The sequence below is a fragment of the Papio anubis genome, chromosome 1 (genome assembly GCF_008728515.1).
Source record: "Papio anubis isolate 15944 chromosome 1, Panubis1.0, whole genome shotgun sequence".
In the NCBI taxonomy this organism is placed as follows: Eukaryota; Metazoa; Chordata; class Mammalia; order Primates; family Cercopithecidae; genus Papio; species Papio anubis.
Genome location: NC_044976.1, coordinates 37,455,411 through 37,477,343, shown reverse-complemented (window position 1 = coordinate 37,477,343; position 21,933 = coordinate 37,455,411). Strand labels below are relative to the sequence as shown.

At 41.1% G+C, this 21,933-nt stretch overlaps 1 protein-coding gene across 18 annotated transcripts in view; it reads right to left on the bottom strand.

Annotated features, from left to right (window-relative positions):
* MACF1 (microtubule actin crosslinking factor 1) overlaps positions 1-21,933 on the bottom strand; it is a 409,997-nt gene that overhangs the window by 230,035 nt on the left and 158,029 nt on the right. For 10 of the 18 annotated variants that reach the window (XM_031667208.1, XM_031667267.1, XM_031667265.1 and 7 more), the window contains 3 exons: positions 10,811-10,900; positions 6,539-6,616; positions 3,185-3,277 (listed from right to left, as the gene is read on the bottom strand). In XM_031667208.1, the coding sequence (XP_031523068.1) occupies positions 3,185-3,277; positions 6,539-6,616; positions 10,811-10,900 (261 nt within the window). Of the gene's footprint in view, positions 1-3,184; positions 3,278-6,538; positions 6,617-8,958; positions 9,055-10,810; positions 10,901-21,933 lie in introns of all 18 variants that reach the window. The other 8 variants (XM_031667185.1, XM_031667174.1, XM_031667242.1 and 5 more) reach the window with 1 other exon arrangement.

Genomic DNA, 21,933 nt, shown 5'->3' with positions numbered 1-21,933 from the left:
AATGTTTATCAACTGACTTAATATTTAAACAAAATACATGACATATCCATACAACAGAATATTCAGCAATAAAAAAGAATGAAATACTGGTATGTGCCACAACATGGATGAACCAAAAAATATTATGCTAAGTGAAAAAAGCCAGATACAAAAGACCATCTATCATAGGATTCCATTTATATGAAATGTCCAGAATAGGTGAATCTATTAAGATAGAAAATAAGTTAGTAGCTGCCTGAGGCTGGTGACGAAAATGGGCAATAACTGTAAATGAACAAGAAGGATCTTATTTGGATGATGAAAATGTCCCCAAACTAGATTATGGTGATGGTTGTACAACTCATAAAAATCATTAAATTACACAAGGAAAATAAGTTGATTTGATGGTATGTAAGTTACAACTCAGTAAAGTTGTTTTTAATGAGAACATTTTCCTAAAATAAACAAACAATAGAAATTATAACCAAAAAGGTGTTTTAAAACATTTAGCTAACTACTGAGAAAGGGAAGATACAGAATGGAGGGAGCAGAGATGGAAGCTAGACTTCTCTGAACACAATTTGTATTTAACTTTTTAAAATTTCCCTTTGGAACAATGTAAATGATCTACATAATGTCAGGTAAAATTGAAAGGAAAAAAGCAACCCCCCAGAACTGAAAGCAAATAAAAACAAATGAACCTTAATTGTGTATTGAATTTGTGGCTTAACAACAACAGAGAGAAATTATTTCAAGTGACTTTAAAATATAGTAATTTGTGGCTGGGCCCAGTGACTCATGCCTATAATTCCAGCACTTTAGGAGGCTGAGGCAGGAGGATGACTTGAGCCCAGGAATTCAAGATTAGCCTGGGCAATATAGTGAGACCCCCATCTACTTTTTCAAAATAATAAATAAAATAAAATATAATTATTTGCACGTCCTTAGAAAATACACACTAAGGACAAAAAGAACTGCAATGCAATAATAAAATTCTAAGTAATCATACTGCTAACAATAACATTCACATTGTTACTTGGATTCAAATATATTACAAGTAATACATATGACTTTACAGATCTCTGTGTGTGTAGGAAAAGAGTAGGTAACAACATTACTGTTAAGATCAAGATTTTCAGTATAAGAAAAAAAAAGATAGAAATATAAAGTCAAATAAGTTAAATAAAACCCTGCAATCCTAAATTTGAATTCGAAATATCAGCACAAATTCATGGGCTTTTTTTGTTTGTTTGTTTGGTTTCTTGTTATTGTTGTTGTTTAGAGATAATACAAGTATTGCCTAGCTCTGTCCATAGAAAAAGCTTAGAAATAATAGGCAACCGGCCAGGCATGGTGGCTCACGCCTGTAATCCAAGCACTTCGAGAAGCCGAGGCAGGTGGATCACCTGAGGTCAGCAGTTTGAGACCAGCCTGGCCAACATGGTGAAACCCCGTCTCTATCAATAATAAAAAAATTAGCTGAGCGTGGTGGCACACGCCTGTAATCCCAGCTACTTGGGAGGCTGAGGCAGGAGAATCGCTTGAACCCGGGAGGCGGAGGTTTTTGGTAAGCCAAGATGGCATCATTGCATAGCCTGGGCAACAAGAGCAAAACTCTGCCTCAAAAAAAAAAGGAAAAGAAAAGAAAAGAAATTGGCGGTGGTGGCTCAAGCCTGTAATCCCAGCACTTTGGGAGGCCGAGGCCAGATTGGATCACGAGGTCAGGAGATCGAGAGACCATCTGGCTAACCACAGTGAAACCCGTCTCTACCTAGAAATACAAAAAGTAGCGAGGCCCGAGGTGAGTCCCAGCTACTGGGAGGCTGAGGCGAGGAGAATGGCGTGAACCCAGGGGCTGAGGAGCTTGCAGTGAGCTGAATCCGGCCACTGCACTCTAGCTGGTGACAGAATGAGACTCCGATCTCAAAAAAAAAAAAAAAAAAAAAAAAAAGAAAAGTAATTTAGTTGTAGTAGTTGGGGTGAATAGAGACAGTGAATAAATTCTCCTTACCTCACATCTATGAGACTAACATTGGGCACTCACAGTGAAGGTAGGTTTGTGGCCAAAAAACAAACAAATTTCTCTAAAAGCTCCTCTGTTCAGAAGAGTTCCAAAGGGATAACTGTAGTCCTCCACGAAAGCTCAACAAAGTTTCCCATTCTGCCAAGGCACACCTGCCAAGTTCATGTTCCTGGTTATCCCCATGCCCAAAGCTTGCCTGAGGATACTCTGTGGTTCCACAAAAATACATGTTACCACCACACAATCCTAACCCTATCCATGCTGGTGACTGCCAGCATTGGTTCCAAACTAGAGCTTCAAGAAACAAGCTAAGCACTCAGCTTTTTCTCTCAGGAATTCAGGGACACCTGTTGTTCTATCTTTAACCAGCAGGTAGCGCCAACTCCCCAGCTAGGATGTCACCTTGGCCTCATCCCTGGAGTCAGACCCTGCCTTCTCTTCCCACTAGCTGAAGAAATGCTCCCTCTAATGCATCAGCCTCATGTGCAGCAACTGGGTATCAGAGAGCTATCTGAGAAATAGCTTTGTTTGGTTGACCTAAAAGGGATGTAAAAGAACAGCCTTTTTATAAAAATAGGGCTGTACTTTTCCAAGAGTAATTCAGATCTAAAAAGGATTTGCCTTCTTAGGAAGAGGAAGGCCATGTGACCATGTGAACATTCAAGATGCTCTTGGGTGTGATGGCCGCTGCAAGGTTGTGCTTGCCAGCACATATACAAACCCAGATACTAAAGTATTATAATTAACAAGGCTTGTTTAAAGGTTATGAGATGAGGAAAAGTCTACATTAGAGCAGGATTATGAACCTTCACTTCACCCTTCTAAAGCATCAACACCAACAGCTTTTCTCAATCCTCATATTCTGAGTCCTTCAAGAGCCTCATTTTGATTCAGCTGAGCAAACAGACCTCTAATAATCAGACTGCTGAGGACAGGGCCAAACCACAAATGGGTAAAAAAAAAATCCCTCCATTTCATTAAGCAAATAATTAGGAAGTTCTGGGTTTACGATACAACAGCTTGTCTCCACACCAATCTTAATTTTCCTTTCCAACTCCCATCCACCTTTGTTCACAGCCATATAGAGAGAAGGAAAGCTCAATGCTGTCTGTGCAAGGCAGTGCAACTTTCTAGGCCATGTCCAAATCAAGCAGCAGGAATCCCAAACTTCACATACCCTACCTGGAAATGCAAAATAATGGTCCAGATCAGACCTAGGGTCAACTTGGGGTTGCCATCTGTGATGTCATCATTGCGAATATTCACTAGTTTCACCTGAAAAAGAAACAAAAGCAAGACTCAGAGAGGACTTTTTGTTTTGATTAAATTCTTGCATCATTTCATTATTAATTTATAGTTAAACTGATTTCTTTTTTGGTGTACAGTTCTATGAGTTTTAACACATGTTTAGATTCATGCAACTACCACCACAAAACACTTTCATCACCCCAAAAAGGTCCCTTGTGCTGGCCCCCTCCTTGTAGTTAAACCCAACTCTCATCCCTAATTCCTGACAACCACTGATCTGATCCTGATCCCTTGTTTTGCTTTTTCCAGAGTGCAGCATGCAACATTTTGAAACAGACTTATTATTTCTCTCAGCATAATGCCCTTGAGATCCCTATCCAAGTTGTTGCATGAATCAATAGTTTGCTCCTTTTGATCGCTGAGTAGTATTCCATTATAGAGATATGCTACTCTTTGTTCACCCATTCATCCATTGAAGGGTATGTGAACTATTTCTAGTTTTTGGCAATTATGAATATTCATGTGCAGGTTTTTGTGTGAGCATAGTAATTTCTTTAGGGTATATTCCTAGGAGTGAGATTGCTGGGTTATATGATATATGATTAGCTTTATAAGAAGTCATCAGCGTGGCTATGCCATTTTGCATTCTCACCAGAAAAGCAACCTCACAAGCACAAGGTATTGTGGGTCACTTTTTTATTGCCATCAGGTCCAAGATTTCTCTTTCTTTTTTGCCTTTTTTTTTTTTTTTTTTTTAAGGTTCTGAGAGAGAAAGACAGAAAAGAGAGATGCCTCTCTTCTCTCACCAGTCTTTGGCCTGCTCTCACCTCCATTATCCCATCTTTGTCACAGATATCCATACTGCCATGCCTCCCGCAGCACCTGCTTTACTCCTAAAATCTCATCCCTGCAACACAGTGTGCCCTGACACACCCTCTCCCCAGGCTGACTTACTGCCCCAGTGTGCTGGGAACTGAGGAATTTCCTGGGATGTGGAACTTTAAAACTGGGAGTGTCCTGGGCAAACCACCCTACTTCTACTTCACCTCTGTTAGCCTCCTCTATCATACCCTCAGAGTCCTGCGACACAGTCTCCTTCAGCTGTCCTCCCTTTATCTCTTCTATTGAACTGAAACTTGTGTGTCTCAAAAGGACCCTAGTGACCTTCTCAAATGGAAGCCTCATTTCTCCCTTACAATGACATTCATCTGGGCAAGTTCTTTCCCTTTTCTGTATCTTGGTCTCCTCTTCTATAAGATGGGAGCGGGGTGGAAGTGGGAAAACCTGTCCCCTCCCCAAGAATTCAGTTTTCCTAGTCACCAACAGTCGACAGTTGGTGGGTTACCAGTACCAGCCAAGTCCACATTCCTCAGTCCTACCTCTGTCAGCTTTCCCCTTTCATTGTGAAGTCTACAAACTTTAGCCAAACCACCTTCTAATCTCTGCTAACCTTTTTCTCAAAGACCTCAGTACCTAGCACCTATTCTCTTTTCCTGCCTCATCATCTACCACCTTTCCTGGAAGTTTAGCATTTATATTGATGTCCCAAATGTTACCCTATCTGCACAAATTGCCTGCCTTTTGAATTCTGATGACTTTTATTTTTCCCTACCTTGGCCATCTGCACAGCTACATCTTGGACTTTCCCATTACCAAGAACTGCTCTAGTAATCTCCCTGCCCTTCTTTGAATCCAATGTTCTTACTTGGCCACGTTTTCATTCTATCATAGTAACCAAAGTCACTTTTTGTCCTGATTTAGACTTCTAGCTAATCAATTCTTCTCATAAACCCTGCCCAGTAAGGCCCCCACCCTTTTCCTCTAGCTCCACACACAGGCATTTCAATGCTGCTTTCTCCCAGTACCCTAAACATTTCAGCAACCTCCACTTCTCCTACCACCTTTCATTTATCAATTTATTTCAGCAAATATTTATTAAGTGCCAATTGAGGACCATTCATTATGACAGATGAAGGTAAAATGTTAAGATCTTATTCCCCGTCCTCACAGAGCCTACAATGCATTGGAGCAAACAGAGAAACAACAAGAAAGTAAGAAATGTTATATCAGAAGTAAATTGTTATGAGAGCAAACAGAGAATTTTCTAAGTTAATGAGAATTACTGATAAGAGTGACAAAAATGAACTGACTCCAAAAATATGCATACCATTTAATGTCATGTTGACCCTGTTGTTGCTTGGCAACCCTAGATATCTCAAATATTTTCCATACGGCTCACTCTAAGCAGATGAACTCTTTGACTCCCTCATCCATCATCTTTCTACCACAAACCGTCTCTGTATCTTCACCCCTCCCTCTGTCATTCTCCTTGTCTCTCAGAAGAAGAAGAAGAGATGTTTTTCTTTTCTTTTTCAAAGATGGCCACACCAGTTGTGCTCTGCTTCTCATCCATCAATCCCTGGATTTGGTTCCCTCAGTTAGGAAGCAAAGGAGGAAGGGTGCTGTGTAGGAAGCAGCATGGATAGTGGAAGGTGCACTAAGCTGCATGTCAGAAGGCCTGAGTTAAAGTCCCAGCTTTGCTCTGACTTGTGATTTGAGGCAGGTCATTTACCTGTCCGGGTCTCAGTCTCTTTATCTATAAGAAGAAACTGGACTAGTATAATGTTAAGGTATCTTCTCGGTGAAACGTTCTGTGACTACTAATACTCCTCCTCATGCTCATTTTCAATCTTACTCTCTTCATTGGCTCCTCTTCCTATGTCTAAAAATGGGTTGTTGTCTTCCTCACCTAGGGAAGGAAAAACTTATTTCTCCCTTCATATATCTAGGTCTACTATACTCTAAATATCTTTCTCCTGTATTAAACTGCTCACTTAAGTTATCAATGCTTAACAACTTAGACTTTTTTTCAGATCTGATGTGGCATTCAACAATCCACACCACCCCCTTATCTCATTTTCACCGTGATATACCAATTTGGTCCTCTCTCTTCCTGGATGCTACACCTCTTTTCCATCTCTTTTCTAGTTTATTTTTCATCTTCATTTTGACCCCCACCTAAAGTGGGTCCACAAAATTCCATCTTTATCATCATGTTCTTCTCTGTGAACATTCTTCCTCTCAAGGAGGTCACAAATTCTGTGTAAGGAGTACTGAATGATTTCTCTAACCAGAATACAATTGCTCGCTAGCAAGTTAAGACTCAGAACTGGGTCAATCAGATTTAGCATTTACTGAGAGCTTACAAGGGGCACTAAAAACATCTCTAAATAGGGCCCCAATGCCAACACAGCCTGGAAGAATGGGGAAGGCATGTGATGGTCTTACCTGTCGCTGCTTTAGGAAGTCCAGGGCAATCTGCACATTCTGCAGCCTATGAAAACGCATCCTGCCCTTCTCCCGGGGCTGCAAACAAACAAACAAAAGGGATGTTAACTCTGGCTACACAATTTAACCATACAGACCCTTTCTCTTTTATTTCAAGGACTAAAGGACCATACAAGAATTCCTCACAGTAGAAGCCAGGCGTGGGAGCATTACATAAAGCACCCCCTAAGACCAGGCCCGTACGTGTTTCAACCAGGCTCTCTGAGGTCCCCAACATGCCTTGTGTACCACTACGCATCTCACAAACACAGAATACTGTTTGACCACTAATGCTGAATCAATGCCACAGCTTCTGTTCAGGTTCCTCTGCAGTCACATGTGGCAGAACTCGATTCTGGATGTGAGGTTAATGGGAACAGACTTCGGCTCTATAGCTCCTAAAATCACAGTTAAATGCTATCGTAGAGAAAGGGTGGAAAGTCCTAATTACATATTGCACAGTAGTAGATGGAGTCAGCCTTATTACAAACATGGCAAAAGGAGCTCAAGAGAGCCAATTTTTGGCCAAGTGCAGTGGCTCACACCTATAATACCAACACTTTGGGAGGCTGAGGCAAGAGGACTGCTTGAGCCCAGGAGTTCGAGACAAGCCTGGCCAACGTGGTGAAACCCCATCTCTTCATTGGCTCCTCAAAAATTAGCCAGGCATGGTGGCACATGCCTGTAATCCCAGCTACCTGGGAGGCTGAAGCACAAGAATCGCTTAAACCCAGGAGGTCGAAGTTGCAGTGAGCCAAGATCATGTACTGTACTCCAGCCTGGGAGATGGAGTGAGACTCTACCTCAAAAAAAAAAAAAAAAAACCAGATAGCTGATTTTTAACCATAGGAAATGAGAAGTTACATACGCTCAAGAAACAAGTGAAAAAATCCAAAATGGGAGGCAAAAATTAGGAAGTAACCAGTTTCCCAGGAACATAGCTGTCACTGAAGGGCACCCTTTATCTCAGCATGAAATACCCAGGGCAAACAAAACTTTGATGGTGTAGGGCTGTCAACATAATTACTCCTGAGAAAGTTATGCCAGTCACTCAATCCCAGATGTCATACAACCCATTGGAGAGAAGCCCATCTCTATCCAGTGCCTCTGGTACCCTGTCCAAGGCTCAACTATTACCAGTCGGAAAGTGAAAGCAGTCTCTTTGCCTACTGAGTATCGCAGAAAGGGATATCTACCCCAGAACATTTTCTTCTGCTTACTTTCTAATGTTGCTTTTATTTTACTAAAATTTGGACTGAAATATCACTCTCACTATGTTATATCCACTTTTTTGTAAGTGTCAAATTGGCACTAATTAAAGGCTGATAAAATTATAAGGTAGCTCTGTTGCGGGTGTCTACACAGAGAAAAACATTGCTCCAAATTAAAATGGGCAAAAAGTAGCCTAAACACGGAGAGATAAAGATGGAAACATCTTCTGGGCACTCTCCAACACTTCTAAGCAACACTTCTCAAATAGGAGAATCTGTACACAGAGATGTCAAGGCCTCTCTGGGCACAGGATAACTTCTTCAGTCAAAGGTTTAAGAAAAATCTTTTTAGTAAGAACCTTTTCTCAGTCATTTCAGCTAAACTAATTGTGAATATGGCTAGAAGATGATAGTGCCTATAAAATGGAAGATTCTAAGGCAATGAGAAGGGAGACAAAAGGTATTTTAAAAATGATTTTAAGAGGACAGAGAATGAGGATATTGCCTAATTCTTGTTTCTGGAAAAAGATTTTGGACTATAATTTAGGACTTGCAGGCAGAATGTACTCCTCTTATACTCTAATCTTTACTCATATGTACCCCCCACCAAAAATAAATACCCTAAGAACATGCAAGTTAAATCTCTGTCCTCTATAGCAACTAGATATTATTGAGCAAAGCCAGAGTATCTCCATGCAGTGAGTGTGCAAACAGGCTGTTTTGAAAACAAATGACAGGGTGTATGATGAGAACCTAGAGGCCAGAGAGGTGGAGAGTACCAGTTAGTCTGGACTGTGGAGCTGTGAGCAATTAATTGTCATGCTGTCAACTAAATTTTCCACAATTCGGCAATCTGGACTCAGAAAACACAGCAAGGCCACCAGAAACCTATGGATCTCCAGGTCAGAAGGGAACTTGACACCTCCAAAAACCATTGTTCTTCTTGTGCCAACCCTTCTCAGCTAAGAAAAACAATTCCCAGTCCACAAGCATCTAACAGTGACAAAAGGCACAATTAGTTTTAACTACTTTCTTTGGGACCCAAATTCCTAGGTGAAATGAGAAGGTGGCAAATGGTAAAACTGTACTACTTGGAGACCTTGAGAACCTCAGACTCTCTGATGGCCCTGCAGTGCCAGCTGGGATGCTGGCATCCCCAGGAGGACCTACTACATCATCATCATCTTCCTCCTCCTGCTCCTCGTTGTTTGTATGGCGCCAGGAGGGCATGCTCACCAGACGGAGGGTCTTCAGCCCTGCTGGCTCCTTTGGCCACCAACCAAGGCAAAGACACAACAGAGGAACAAGAAATTCACAACAAAAAGATGGAAAGGAAATGAATGCAACATTTAAAAAAAAAAGGAAAAACAAATATGAAAATACCCTCCCACCTCTGAAAAAGACATAAAACTAAATCAAAATCAGAGCAGATGGTTACACTGAACACTTCTTATGATGAAACACATCTTCAATTCTCCTTGGCCTCCTACCCGCTCCTCTCTGCTTTCCTAAGTCAACTATGGGAAAAAACATGGTGAGAATAACTGTCAGAGAGATATCTGGATGGTTTTTTTGGTGAAGAGATGACATCCTATCAGTATCTCCACAAACACCTAAAGGTTTTCAAAGGTTAGGAAAAGAAATTAGATTGAAGTAGGTTCAACTTATTACATAAGCAATACAACCAAAAGAGATCACTTTTCAATAGCAAATCATTATAAATTCATTAAATGTACCAGACACATTGCCCAAAATATAACTTTGTGAGTGGTGAAGAATAAAGTCCAGCACAATGAAAGTAAAATTCTGATTACTTATTAGATTTATAAATGTGAGCCAGAGAGCAAGAACTAGAAATTAAATGTGCCGGCTATGCTAATAAAAGCTTCTGTCAATTTTAGGCCATTAAAAATATATATAATTAATTCTACTGCAAGGCAAAAAAAAGATACAAAACCAAAACAAAGGGCCCAGGGGAAGCCAAGCCCCAGTCCTAGAAGGAGCTGAATATCATTTAAGCAGTAAAATCAAATGTGCCAAATTCTGTTACTTAAACACAACCAACAATGACTAAGAAAGGCAGGGAGCGGGCTGCTCTTCACAGACTACTTGAGCTATACATCTCTTCAGTTCTCTATTTCTCCACAGATATTTCCAGTATTCAACCCTGGACTTTTCTAAATGAAAATTATGTTGTCTATGGCATGAGAGAAAGAATATGAACCACATGGAATCACCTGCTCCCATTAGGCTCAAATATAGAAAACAGTAGGCCTACAAGTGGGTGATTTCCATCCCTGAAAGCAAGTAGAAGAACTATCATTTGGCAAGACAAGAAGCTCAGACAGGATTTGCCCTCAGATATGTAGGTGTTTCCCATAATCAATGTTAAAACATTTTGGGAAGAAGCAGGCATATTAATTATTTAAGGAGCCCAGATGTTCTATATCCAGGGCTACACTCAGACAACAACTTTGGCAGCTCTCCAAATCTGTGAGACTCAATGAATCACAGAAGGGAGAAAGTGAGATGATTTGGGAAAAAAATAACTTCAAACACCTGGGCTTTTAAATGTAAACTTCATGTCTTTAGCTAAATTTTATGAATACATAAAATTTAAAAAATTCATAATAGATTGGAAAATGAGAGGCGTCTCTACGGACTAGAGCTCTAGGAAGAAAAATACACCTAATTTAAAAAAACCTTTAAACATGAATCTACTGTTTCTGAAATATTAGTATCTAGAAAATAAAGAAAAAGTAATGCAAAAACATGCAGATATAAAAAGGAATATAACTAATTCCTCACTTCATCAAGAAATAAGAACATATAATACATCAATTTAAATTATATAATTTGTAAATTCTGAATTAGAAATAAAGTCCACTAACATTTCCTTCTACTTCTTCCTCCCACCTAATAGATAAAGCAGTGATGGCTGCTGCCCTCGCACTCAACGAGATGGACAAATATGTCATTTGTGGGGCCACAATTGTGAGGCCATTCATTAGGAGAAGCTCACCAGTTTGATGCCTGAGAGGACCTCCAACAGAGAGATCAGGTTATGGCCATCCCGCAGATCTTCATAAAGATCATTGATGTGCTTGCGGACCTGTGAATGAGAGTGAAACAGACAGATTTTTATTTGATATTGAATTATTATACTATCCACATAAAAATCTCTGGTTCTAGGTAAACACAAATTAAAGAATTTAAAAGTGGAAGTACAATTAAATAATAAAATTCAGAAAGCTTCAGATTGGAGTAAAATACACGTGAAATGATAATACTTTACCAGAAACGTGTGTGTTTTTTAAATTGATTCCAGATCTATTACACACTCTAACCAACATGCAACAATGTCCTAGAAAGTTTGGACAAGAAGATGGGGAGTCTTAATTATCCTGAGACACCTCAGGAATTACTATTAGCCAAAATGTAATAGCATGGCAAATGATGGGTAGATGAGTCCAGCCAGAGGCAGAAAAGCCCTCCAGAGTGCTGCAAAAGAAACTAAATGCTAGGTACCCAATGTTTCCTGGGGTGTACTTCTAATTTAACCCTACTCTTACCAAATATTTCTAATAGTGAATTTGAGAATAATCTTCTTTGTGGGAAATTTGAATTAACTTTAAAATTGAAACTATGGAAAAACAGATCTCACTTTGGGAGAAAGTATGGTTAATACCAAACATGGTACTAAATGTTTAATATGTTATCCATCTCTCACATCTCTAAGGTAAGTATTATTATCATTTCTATTTTACACGTGAGGAAATAAGGCACAAAGAGGTTAAGTAACTTGCCCGAGGTCACCAAGTGGAAAAACCGGCCTCAGTTTGGTCTGATTTTAGTCTTTGCCATTAACTACTATGCTTTATAATCAGCCATCATCTCATTTTATTTATTTAATCCAAACAACTACCTTGTGAAGTAAAAGAAACGAAGGAAGCTAAGGTTCTGAGATGTTATGGTCACTTAGCTATAGGTTAAGTGGCAATCGGATTTCTGATTCAGTCCCAGTCTAGTGACAACTTCATTAAGTGATACTCATTGCCAGGTGCAGTGGCTTGTGCCTGCAATCCCAGTACGTTAGGAGGCCAAGGCAGGAGGATCCCTCGACCCTAGGAGTTTGAGACGAGCCTAGCAGTTCAAGATCAGCCTGGGTAACGTGGGGAGACCACTTCTCTACAAAAAAAAAAAAAAAAAGGCCAGGCATGGTGGTTTACGCCTATGGTCCCAGCTACTCAGGAAGCTGAGGTGGGAGGATCACTTGAGCCCAGGAAATCAAGGCTGCAGTGAGCTATGATCACAGTTGGCTATACTCCAGCATAGGCGACAGAACAAGACCCTGTCTCAAAAAAAAAAAAAAAAAAAAAAAGTGAGTTCACAACACAGAATGGGAAGGCTTGCAGAAATTATAAGGAAGACTCATTTTTAATATATTAATTTTCCAGACAACATTAGAAAGGGCTACTTTCAGAAGTAGTAGAATTTCAGTTACTATAATTTTTTGAGTAGAGGCTGGGATTTGGACATTTTTACATTTGAGTGGAAAACTAAAGTCCTTTCCAATTATAATATTCAAAGTAGCTCTGAAAGTAGAAGGGGAGGCCAGCTGCAGTGGCTCACACCTGTAATACCAGTGCTTTGGGAGGCTAGGGCAGGAGGACTGCTTGAGCCCAGGAATTCAAGGCTCAAGGCTGCAGTGAGGTATCATTGCACCAGTGCACTCCAGCCTGAGTGACAAACCAAGACCCTTTTGTAATGAGGGGTTTCTTTTTTAACCCTGTCTCCAAAAAAAAAAAAAAAAGGAAAAAAAGGAAAAAGAAACAAAGCAGGATAAGAATGGAAACTGGACAAGGTAAAGAATGGAAACATCTGCAAAGACTTCCTTGAAGAAATAGGACTTGGAGAATTAGCAAATGTTTTAGTAGAAAGAAGATGGAAAAACCACATAAGACTAGGCACAGAGATGGACATATGCAAGGTATGTGTGTTTATTTGTATGTGTGTAAAGAAATAAGAAGGTGACAGGTACATTATACAACTGGGGAAGACGGTTCATGATGAACTGGAACATAGTTTTAAAAATTGAAAGAATATATATATTTTTTGAGACGGAGTCTTGGTCTGTCACTAGGCTGGAGTACAGTGGCACAATCTCGGCTCACTGCAACCTCTGCCTTCTGGGTTCAAGTGATTCTCCTGCCTCAACCTCCTGAGTAGCTGGGATTACAGGTGCGCACCACCACACCCAGCTAATTTTTGTATTTTTAGTACAGATGGGGTTTCACCATGTTGGCCTCAATCTCCTGACCTCGTGATCCACCTGTCTTGGCCTCCCAAAGTGCTGGGATTACAGGCGTAAGCCACCGCGCCTGGCCCACACTTGTAAGTTTAATCTGCAATACTAACATTTTCTACATCACTAAGTCTAAACAATAAACAAAACAAGACATCTAACTCAGAGTTGTAGAATTTGCTGATTTCCATGATGTAAATATTCCCAATACAACCAATTTCAAGCTACTAATATAATATCACTAAATGCAACGTTGGGAAGAAATGTACAGTAGCACACCATTATGTATAGTATTTCCATCACAGAGACACAACAGACATAACCTCAAGAGCACAGACAATACTAACATGCAGCAAAACAATTATGAAATGAACAGCTTTGAGAATTTATTATGTTTATTTTAAATATAATTTATTTAATTGTATGTTTACATAGTTTAATTTTTAATAATAGCTGTGGCTGGGCACAGTGGCTCACACTTGTAATCCCAGCACTTTGGGAGGCTGAGGCGGGAGGATCACCTGAGGTCAGGAGTTCAAGACCAGCCTGGCCAACATGGTGAAACCCTGTCTCTACTAAAAATGCAAAAATTAGCCAGGCATGGTGGTATGCGCCTGTAATCCCAGCTACTCAGGAGGCTGAGACAGGAGAATCCCTTGAACCTCAGAGGCAGAGGTTGCAGTGAGCCAAGATCACGTCACTGCACTCCAGCTTGGGCAACAGAGCAAGACTCAGTCTCAAAAAAAAAAAAAAAAAAAAAAAAAAGAAGCTGTGTTTAGCAACCAGCTCACAAAATTGCTGAAAATTTAACATTTGGCTCTCATGAGTCCATAAGCTGGCTCTAGCACACCAGGGGCTCCAAGATTTCAAAACCCCTCCCTCTCACACCTGTAATCTCAGCACTCTGGGAGGCGGAGGCAGGTGGATCACCTGAGGTCAGGAGTTCGAGACCAGTCTAGCCAACATGGTGAAACCCCGTCTCTACTAAAAATACAAAAAATTAGCCGGTATGGTCATGGGCGCCTGTAATCCCAGCTACTCAGAAGGCTGAGGCAGGAGAATCGCTTGAACCCAGGAGGCAGAGGTTGCAGTGAGCCAAGATCACACCACTGTACTCCAGCCTGGGCAATAAGAGTGAAACTTTGTCTCAAAAACAAAAACAAAAACCCCTCCCTCAAATAGATCCAAGGTTTCAAGCTTGCAGTGTGGAACAACAGTAGTGCACCATTAACAGAAATAGGTAGGTCATGAGGTTTGTTAAAAAGGCAGTGGATTTGACAAATTCAATTTTAAATATGTTGAATTTAAAATGGCAGCAAAGGAGTTGCAAATGGAAATGTTCTTGAAGCAGCTGGAAATACCAGAATTCAGTTTGGATCAGCTGAGAACTTAAGTTTAGATGTCACATGCACAGAGGTGCTAGCTAAAGACACGGGAAACGGGCTTTCTGGATTAGGAGTAAGATAGAAGAGCAGAGTGCTAAGGACTGAGCCTTAGGGAATAGCCAAAATTAGAAGGCAGGAGATGGAAAAGCAATCAACAAAGGACAGAAGAAAAAGACAAAACAAAACAGTAACAGTGAAAGAGGTAAGCAAAAATGTAAGAAGTGTAATCAAGATAGGAATGATCACTAGTATCAAATACTACAGCAGAAGTCAACGAGGATAAGGACTAAGAAAGTTTTTTAACTTTCCTACAAATAAAGTGCTTTTGTGAGACTATTTCTCAAGAGAGTAGTAGAGTGAAAATCAGATTAAAATTAATGGTAGGTTTTTTAAAAAGTCAGAAAATATTACATACTTGACATTAAGGCTTAAGAAGAGAAGGGACAACTAAGTTAAATGAGGGATTTATTTTTGATAGATAAAATCTGAACATAGGAAATAAAAATCAGGTGAGGACACTGAATGAACGAATAAATAAATAAATGAATAAATATTGATTGACTGATTGAGACACAGTCTTGCCATGTTGCCCAGGCTGGTCTCAAACTCCTGGCCACAAACAATCCTCCCACTTCAGCCTCCCAAAGTGTTGGGATTACAGGCGTGAGCTACCACTCCCAGCCTGAATAAATATTTAAATAAATTGTGGTTGCTAGGCGCAGTGGCTCACACCTGTAATACCAGCAATTTGGGAGGCCAAGGCTGGGAGATTACCTGAGGTTGGGAGTTTGAGACAAGCCTGGCCAACATGACAAAACCCCGTCTCCACTAAAAATACAAAAAAGTTGTGCATGGTGGCACATGCCTGTAGTCCCAGCTACTCAGGAGGCTGAGGCATGAGAATCGCACAGGCGGAGGTTGCAGCAAGCCAAGATCGCACCACTGCATTCCAGCCTGGGCAACAGAGCAAGACTCCACCTCAAAAATAATAATAATAATAATAAACAAATTGCGGTTGGTCTTGAAGACCAAGTGAGGTCATCTTATCAACAGATATTAAATACCACAGAGTACTGAAAAGACAAAGGAGGCAACTTAAAATGTAAAGTTAATTTCACACTAAGGCCCTAATGTCTCTCAAAATTCTGATTATGTGTTATACCTGTGATAGCAAAACTTGTATATATTATAAGAAATTTAGATGAGAACTAGCTTATTATGCCTTCTCAATCTTTGTCTGACTACAGTAACCAAATAACTATAAAAATAAAACTATTGGCCAGGCACAGTGGCTCATCCCTGTAATCCCATCACTTTTGGGAGGTCGAGGCAGGTAGATCACCTGAGATCAGGAGTTGGAGACCACCCTGACCAACATGGTGAAACTCCCTCTCTACTAAAAATACAAAAATTGGCAGGACGTGGTGGCTCACGCCTGTAATTCCAGCACTTTGGGAAGCGGAGGCAGATGGATCACCTGAGGTCAGGAGTTTGAGACCAGCCTGGCGAATATGGCAAAACCTTGTCTCTACTAAAAATACAAAAATTAGCTGGGCGTGGTGGCATGCGCCTATAATCCTAGCTATTGGGGAGGCTGAGGTAGGAGAATTCACTTGAACCCAGGAGGCGCAGGTGGCAGTAAGCCAAGATGGCACCACTGCACTTCAGCCTGGGCAACAGAGTGAGACTCGGTCTCAAAAAAAAAAAAAAATTGGCCGGGTGTGGTGGCTCACATCTGTACTCCTAGCACTTTGGGCGGCCAAGGTGGGTAGATCATGAGGTCAAGAGTTGGAGATCGGCCTGGCCAACATAGTGAAACCCTGTCTCTACTAAAAATACAAAAAATTAGCTGGGTGTGGTGGTGGGCACCTGTAATCCCAGCTACTTAGGAGGCTAAGACAGGAAAATCACTTGAACCTGGGAGGCAGAGGTTGCATCGAGCCGAGATCACGACACTGCACTCCAATTTGGGCTACAGTGCACAACTCCATCTCAAAAAATAAATAAATAAAAATACAAAACTTAGCCGGGTATGGTGAGGCACTCCTTACATTCTAGCTACTCAGGAGGCTGAGACAGGAGAACTGCTTGAACTCAGGAGGGAGAGGTTGCAGTGAGCCGAGATTGTGCCACTGCACTCCTCCCTGGGCAACAGAGTGAGACTCTGTCCCCTGCAAAAAAAGTTTTTAATAAAAAATAAATAGAACTATTGAAGAGATACAGAGAGAGGTAATGGAGAGGAGAATGCAAAGAGATTTTTTTTTCCCTTGCCTGGAAAATTGTCAACAACAGAAAACAACAGTTTGTTTCTAAAGCATACTAGACACAACTCTACCTAAAGAAGGGTAAAGAATTAGCTAACATTTACTGGGTGCTTCTGTGTCAGGAATTTTTCGGGCACAGAGATAGGATTTGGAGGCCTCAATTAACATCCCCCAATCACACATCTACTAAATTGCCAGGCTGATCAAATCCAGATCTATCTCATCCTAAAATCCTCATCTCTTCTGCTCATACTAGTTTGCCTGTGAAGTTTTCCACAAATCTCTTAGGAAAATGACCAGTGAACTAAGCAACAAAATTTCAGAAGGCCAGGTACGGTGGCTCAAGCATGTTATTGAGCACTTTGGGAAGATTATTTGAGTCCAGGAGTTTGAGACCAGTTGGGGCAACACAGTGAGACTCCATCTCAACAAAAAATTTTAAAAGTTAGCCAGGTGTGGTGGTGCATGCCTATAGTCCCAGCTATTCAGGAGTCTGAGGTGGGAGGGTTGCTTGAGGCCAGCTGACTGAAGCTGCAGGGAGCTATTATCACACCACTGCAATAGAGTGAGATCCTGTCTCAAAAAAAGAAAAAATTTTAAAAGCACCCAACTGAAGCAAGATTGTTCAAGAATCATCCATATGGATGCTTCTTTCTAACAAATAATTATAATGTTCTGTCAATAAATGAGTAAAAAACTGCAATTATTCAGGACCTTGCCTGTTTGCACACTCTGAGAAAATCATTGTCAAAATTAGTAAATGTCTCCAATGAAGATATATAAATGGCTAATAAACACCTGAAAAGATGTTCAACATCATTAGTCATAAGGAAAATATAAATCAAAACTGCAGTGATTCACGCTCTCTAGGATGTCTATATTATAAAAGACAGATAATAAGCGTTAGCAAAAATGCAGAGAAACTGGAACCCTCATCCACTGCTGGTGGGGATGTAAAAAAGTGCACTTATTTTAGAAGATCATGTGATGGTTACTAACACGTTAAACACAAGTTACCATACGATCCACCAGTTGTGCACCTAGGTATGTAATTAAAGAGAACTGAAAATATATGTCCAGACAAAAACTTGTAAATGAATGTTCACAGAGACAGGGGTTGCGGGGGCAAGATGGTGTCTCAGTACATTACCCAGGCTGGTCTCAAACTCCTGGCCTCAAGAGATCCTCTCACCTCAGCCTCCCAAGGCGTTGGGATTACAGGTGTGGGCCACTGTTCCTGGCCATAAAGTTTTTTTTGTTGTTGTTTCTTTCTTTTTTTTTTTTTTTGGAGATAGGGTCTCACTTCCATCGCCCAGGCTATAGTGCAGTGGCACGATCACAGTTCACTGTAGCCTCGACTTCCTGGGCTCAGGTGATCCTCTCACCTCAGTCTCCCAAGGCACACACAACCATGCCTGGCTAGTTTTTTTCTATTCTTTATAGAGATGGGGTTTTGCCATGTTGCCCAAGCTAGTCTCAAACTCCTGGCCTCCAGCTGCCAGCCTCAGCCTCCTGAAGTGCTGGGATTACAGGCTTGATCCATCACATCCAGCCATAAAGTGATTTCTTAAAATTAGTGAATAATTAGATTTTGAGAGACCAAGTCCAATCCTCCCCAATGCCCAAGCATTAATAAGCCAAGGAGGGCTCTGCTGTCTGCTTTTTTTTTTGAGACAGAGTCTCACTCTGTTGCTCAGGCTGGCGTGCAGTGGTACAGTATCAGCTCACTACAATATCTGCCTCCTGGGTTCAAGTGAATCTCCTGCCTCAGCCTCCCGAGTAGCTGGGACTAAAGGCTCACGCCACTATGCCCAGCTAATTTTTTTGTATCTTTAATAGAGACAAGGTTTCGCCATGTTGGCCAGGCTGGTCTTGAACTCCTTGTCTCAAGTGATCCACCCACCTCAGCCTCCCAAAGTGCTGGGATTACAGACATGAGTCACTGTACCCGGCCTCCATTTTTTAAAGATTAACTTAAAGCTATGAAAAAATAAACAGCTTTCCTCAATTTCTGAGTGGCTTTAACAAAGGGAATAAATTACACTTCAGTGCTTGGAATCCTAATCTGAGCTCAAAGGGACTTTAAAGATTACTTAACTCTAATACCTTTAGTTTACAGATGAGAAAACCATTGCCTAGAGAAGCTAAATAACTTGTGTAAGATCATTTAGCTGGAAAGTATCAGAGCTGAGCCTAGAACATTGTCCCCTGACTCCCCTAACAAGGCTTCTATGATGCTTGGAGGGTCAAAATGACAGATTATCAACAATTTTAAATAATAAGAGTACCCTCCTCCCCACCATACATCCATACATACACAAAAAAGACCAAGGGTTGTCACATAGTATCCTTTTTTTTTTTTGAGATGGAGTCTCGCTCTGTCACCCAGGCTGGAGTACAGTGGTGTGATCTCAGCTCACTAAAACCTCTGCCTCCCGGGTTCAAGCGATTCTCTTGCCTCAGCCTCCCAAATAGCTGGTATTACAGGCATGCGTCACCACACCCAGCTAATTTTTGCATTTTTAGTAGAGACGGGGTTTCACCATGTCAGTAAGGCTGGTCTCGAACACCTGACGTCAAGTGATCCACCCACCTTGGCCTCCCAAAGTGCTGATAATACAGGTGGTGAGCCACTGCGCCTGGCCTCATAGTATTGACACCTGCCAAAAACTTGATCTAGAAACCTTTCCTCTAAACAATTAAAAGGAAATGTAAGCAGCCCAATTTCCTTGACTCAGACTATGTTGAAGAGCAATATATAGGTCAGAGGAGAAAGTTTTAAAGAGAAAAGCATGTTATTTACTCTCTCCTACACTTATTAAAAGATACAGGGAAAGGGAAAGTGAGCCTAGTAATTTCAGATAGATTTCTGAATGGCAAATCTCCAAACTGTAAAAACTGAAACCCATATTGATTCATTGGCCAAATCTGTCTTCAAGGAAAAGCCCAACACTAAAAAAAAAAAAAGATTATAGTTGTCCTAGACTTCTTTACTCTGGAAAGAACTATGCTTAAATGCAGGGAATAAAAGTAGCAGCTGGGAATCCCTGTTTGAGAGCGGGGGTGGGAGGGGAACAAAGTGTGAGGTTCTTTGCATGTAAGAATTTTTATCGTATCTCTGTTTTGAGAATTCCCTAAATTGTGAGGAATCTAACAGTGGTACTAGTCAACCCGGATTAACAGCTTCTCTAAGAATGTGGATGATTCTAAAATCCACAGGCTGGGCGTGGTGGTTCATGCCTGTAATCCCAGCACTTTGGGAGGCCAAGGTGGGCGGATCACCTGAGGTCAGGAATTCAAGACCAGCCTGACCAACACGAAGAAACCCCATCTCTACTAAAAACACAAAATTAGCCAGGCGTGGTGGTACATGCCTGTAATCCCAGCTACTTGGGAGGCTGAGGCAGGAGAATCGCTTGAACCCGGGTGGCAGAAGTTGCAGTGAGCCAAGATCGCGCCATTGCACACCAGCCTGGGCAAAGAGCAAAACTCCGTCTCAAAAAAATAAAATAAAATCCACAAAACGTAGCTTTACTTTCATAGGCAGGCACTTAAGCATAGGGAATAGAAAATCCAGAGTAAAGCCCAAGTCCAAATGTAGGCCCAAATGTAGGCCTGACAAGCATTTAGAGTGAAATTAAGCCCTAAAAAAATCAGGTCCAGGCAAAGACAGCCACAAACCACTATCATATAGTCACACATAGGCAACAAAGGCAACACTCCTTTCCTCAGCATCTAACCAGCACTATACTTTGTCAATTTCTTAAACTACACTGCCAGTCTCATTCTGATATTTCCCACAGACATGAATAAGCAAAAAGGTATGAAGTTCCACCCAGTGATTAGGGAGTCAGTGAATTGACTCATGTAGCCAAAACAGAGGCTGTATAGGAGAGAATACCTGGAATCAGTGCTACCCTGTATTCAACTAGAGAGTCTCAAACAGAAATAGAGAAATTTTAAGTGGGCCAGGTGTGGTGGCTCACGCCTGTAATCCTAGCACTTGGGGAGGCCAAAGCAGGAAGATTCCTTGAGCACAGGAGTTTGAGACCAGCCTAGGGAACATAGGGAGACCTTGTCTCTTGAAACAGAAAGACAGAAAGAAAGACGGATGGACGGACGGATGGACGGAAGGAAGGAAGGAAGGAAGGAAGGAAGGAAGGAAGGAAGGAAGGAGGGATGGAGGGAGGGAAGGAAGGAAGGAAGGAAGGAAGGAAAGAAGGAAGGAAGGAAGGAAGGAAGGAAGGAAAGAAGAAGGGAAGGGTTGTCAGCATCACTAAAAATTTGAAAACGTTTGCTGGTATATACGGAAATTTTATCTAAAATTCCAGGAAAGCCAGGGGCTTCTAGATTGCGTATACAAAAATGGAAAGAGCTGCTCTATCTGCTAGATTAAATATTGGGCTTTTCCTTTGTAACTACTAACCCCTGAAGTCAACAGGAACTGACCAGAAAAGCATTTTTCTCCCTCCTAAGGAGCTCATACATACTTTCATGTTCTCTTTAGGGGAATACACTTCATCAGCTACCAGCACCCAGAGATACAGCATAAGTAATTTAAATAAGACCTCATTTAGAAACCTAGATTTCTCTTTTTGATGGTTCAGGTATATAAGCAGAACTCTTATATATGTATGTTTACATTCTAAATTAGGTTGTTTATTTCAGATGCTTACATCTTTAACAAATCTCTTTTAAGATTGGATCAGAAGTGTTCTCAATAAGGAATAATTAATTTGCTTATCCCAAAGTAAGCTGTTTCCCAAAAGGTTACCAGGGAATCCAAGAGATTTCAAGATCAACTAAATCTAGAAGTTGGAAGACCTGGTTTGTGGTTTTATTTATTTATTTATTTATTTGAGACAGAGTCTTGCTCTGTCACCCATGCTGGAGTGCAGTGGCACAATCTCAGCTCACTGCAACCTCCACCTCCCGGGTTCAATCGACTCTCCTGCCTCAGCCTCCCAAAATAGCTGGGATTACAGGCGCCAGCCACCACACCCAGCTAATTTTTGTATTTTTAGTAGAGATGGGGTTTCACCATGTTGGCCTGGCTGGTCTGGAACTCCTGACCTCAAGTGATCCACCCCTCTCAGTCTCCCAGAGTGGTGGGATTACAGGCATGAACCACCATGCCAGGCCACCTGGTTGGTTTTGTCCTTACGTTGGTCTACCTGCCGAAGATGACATT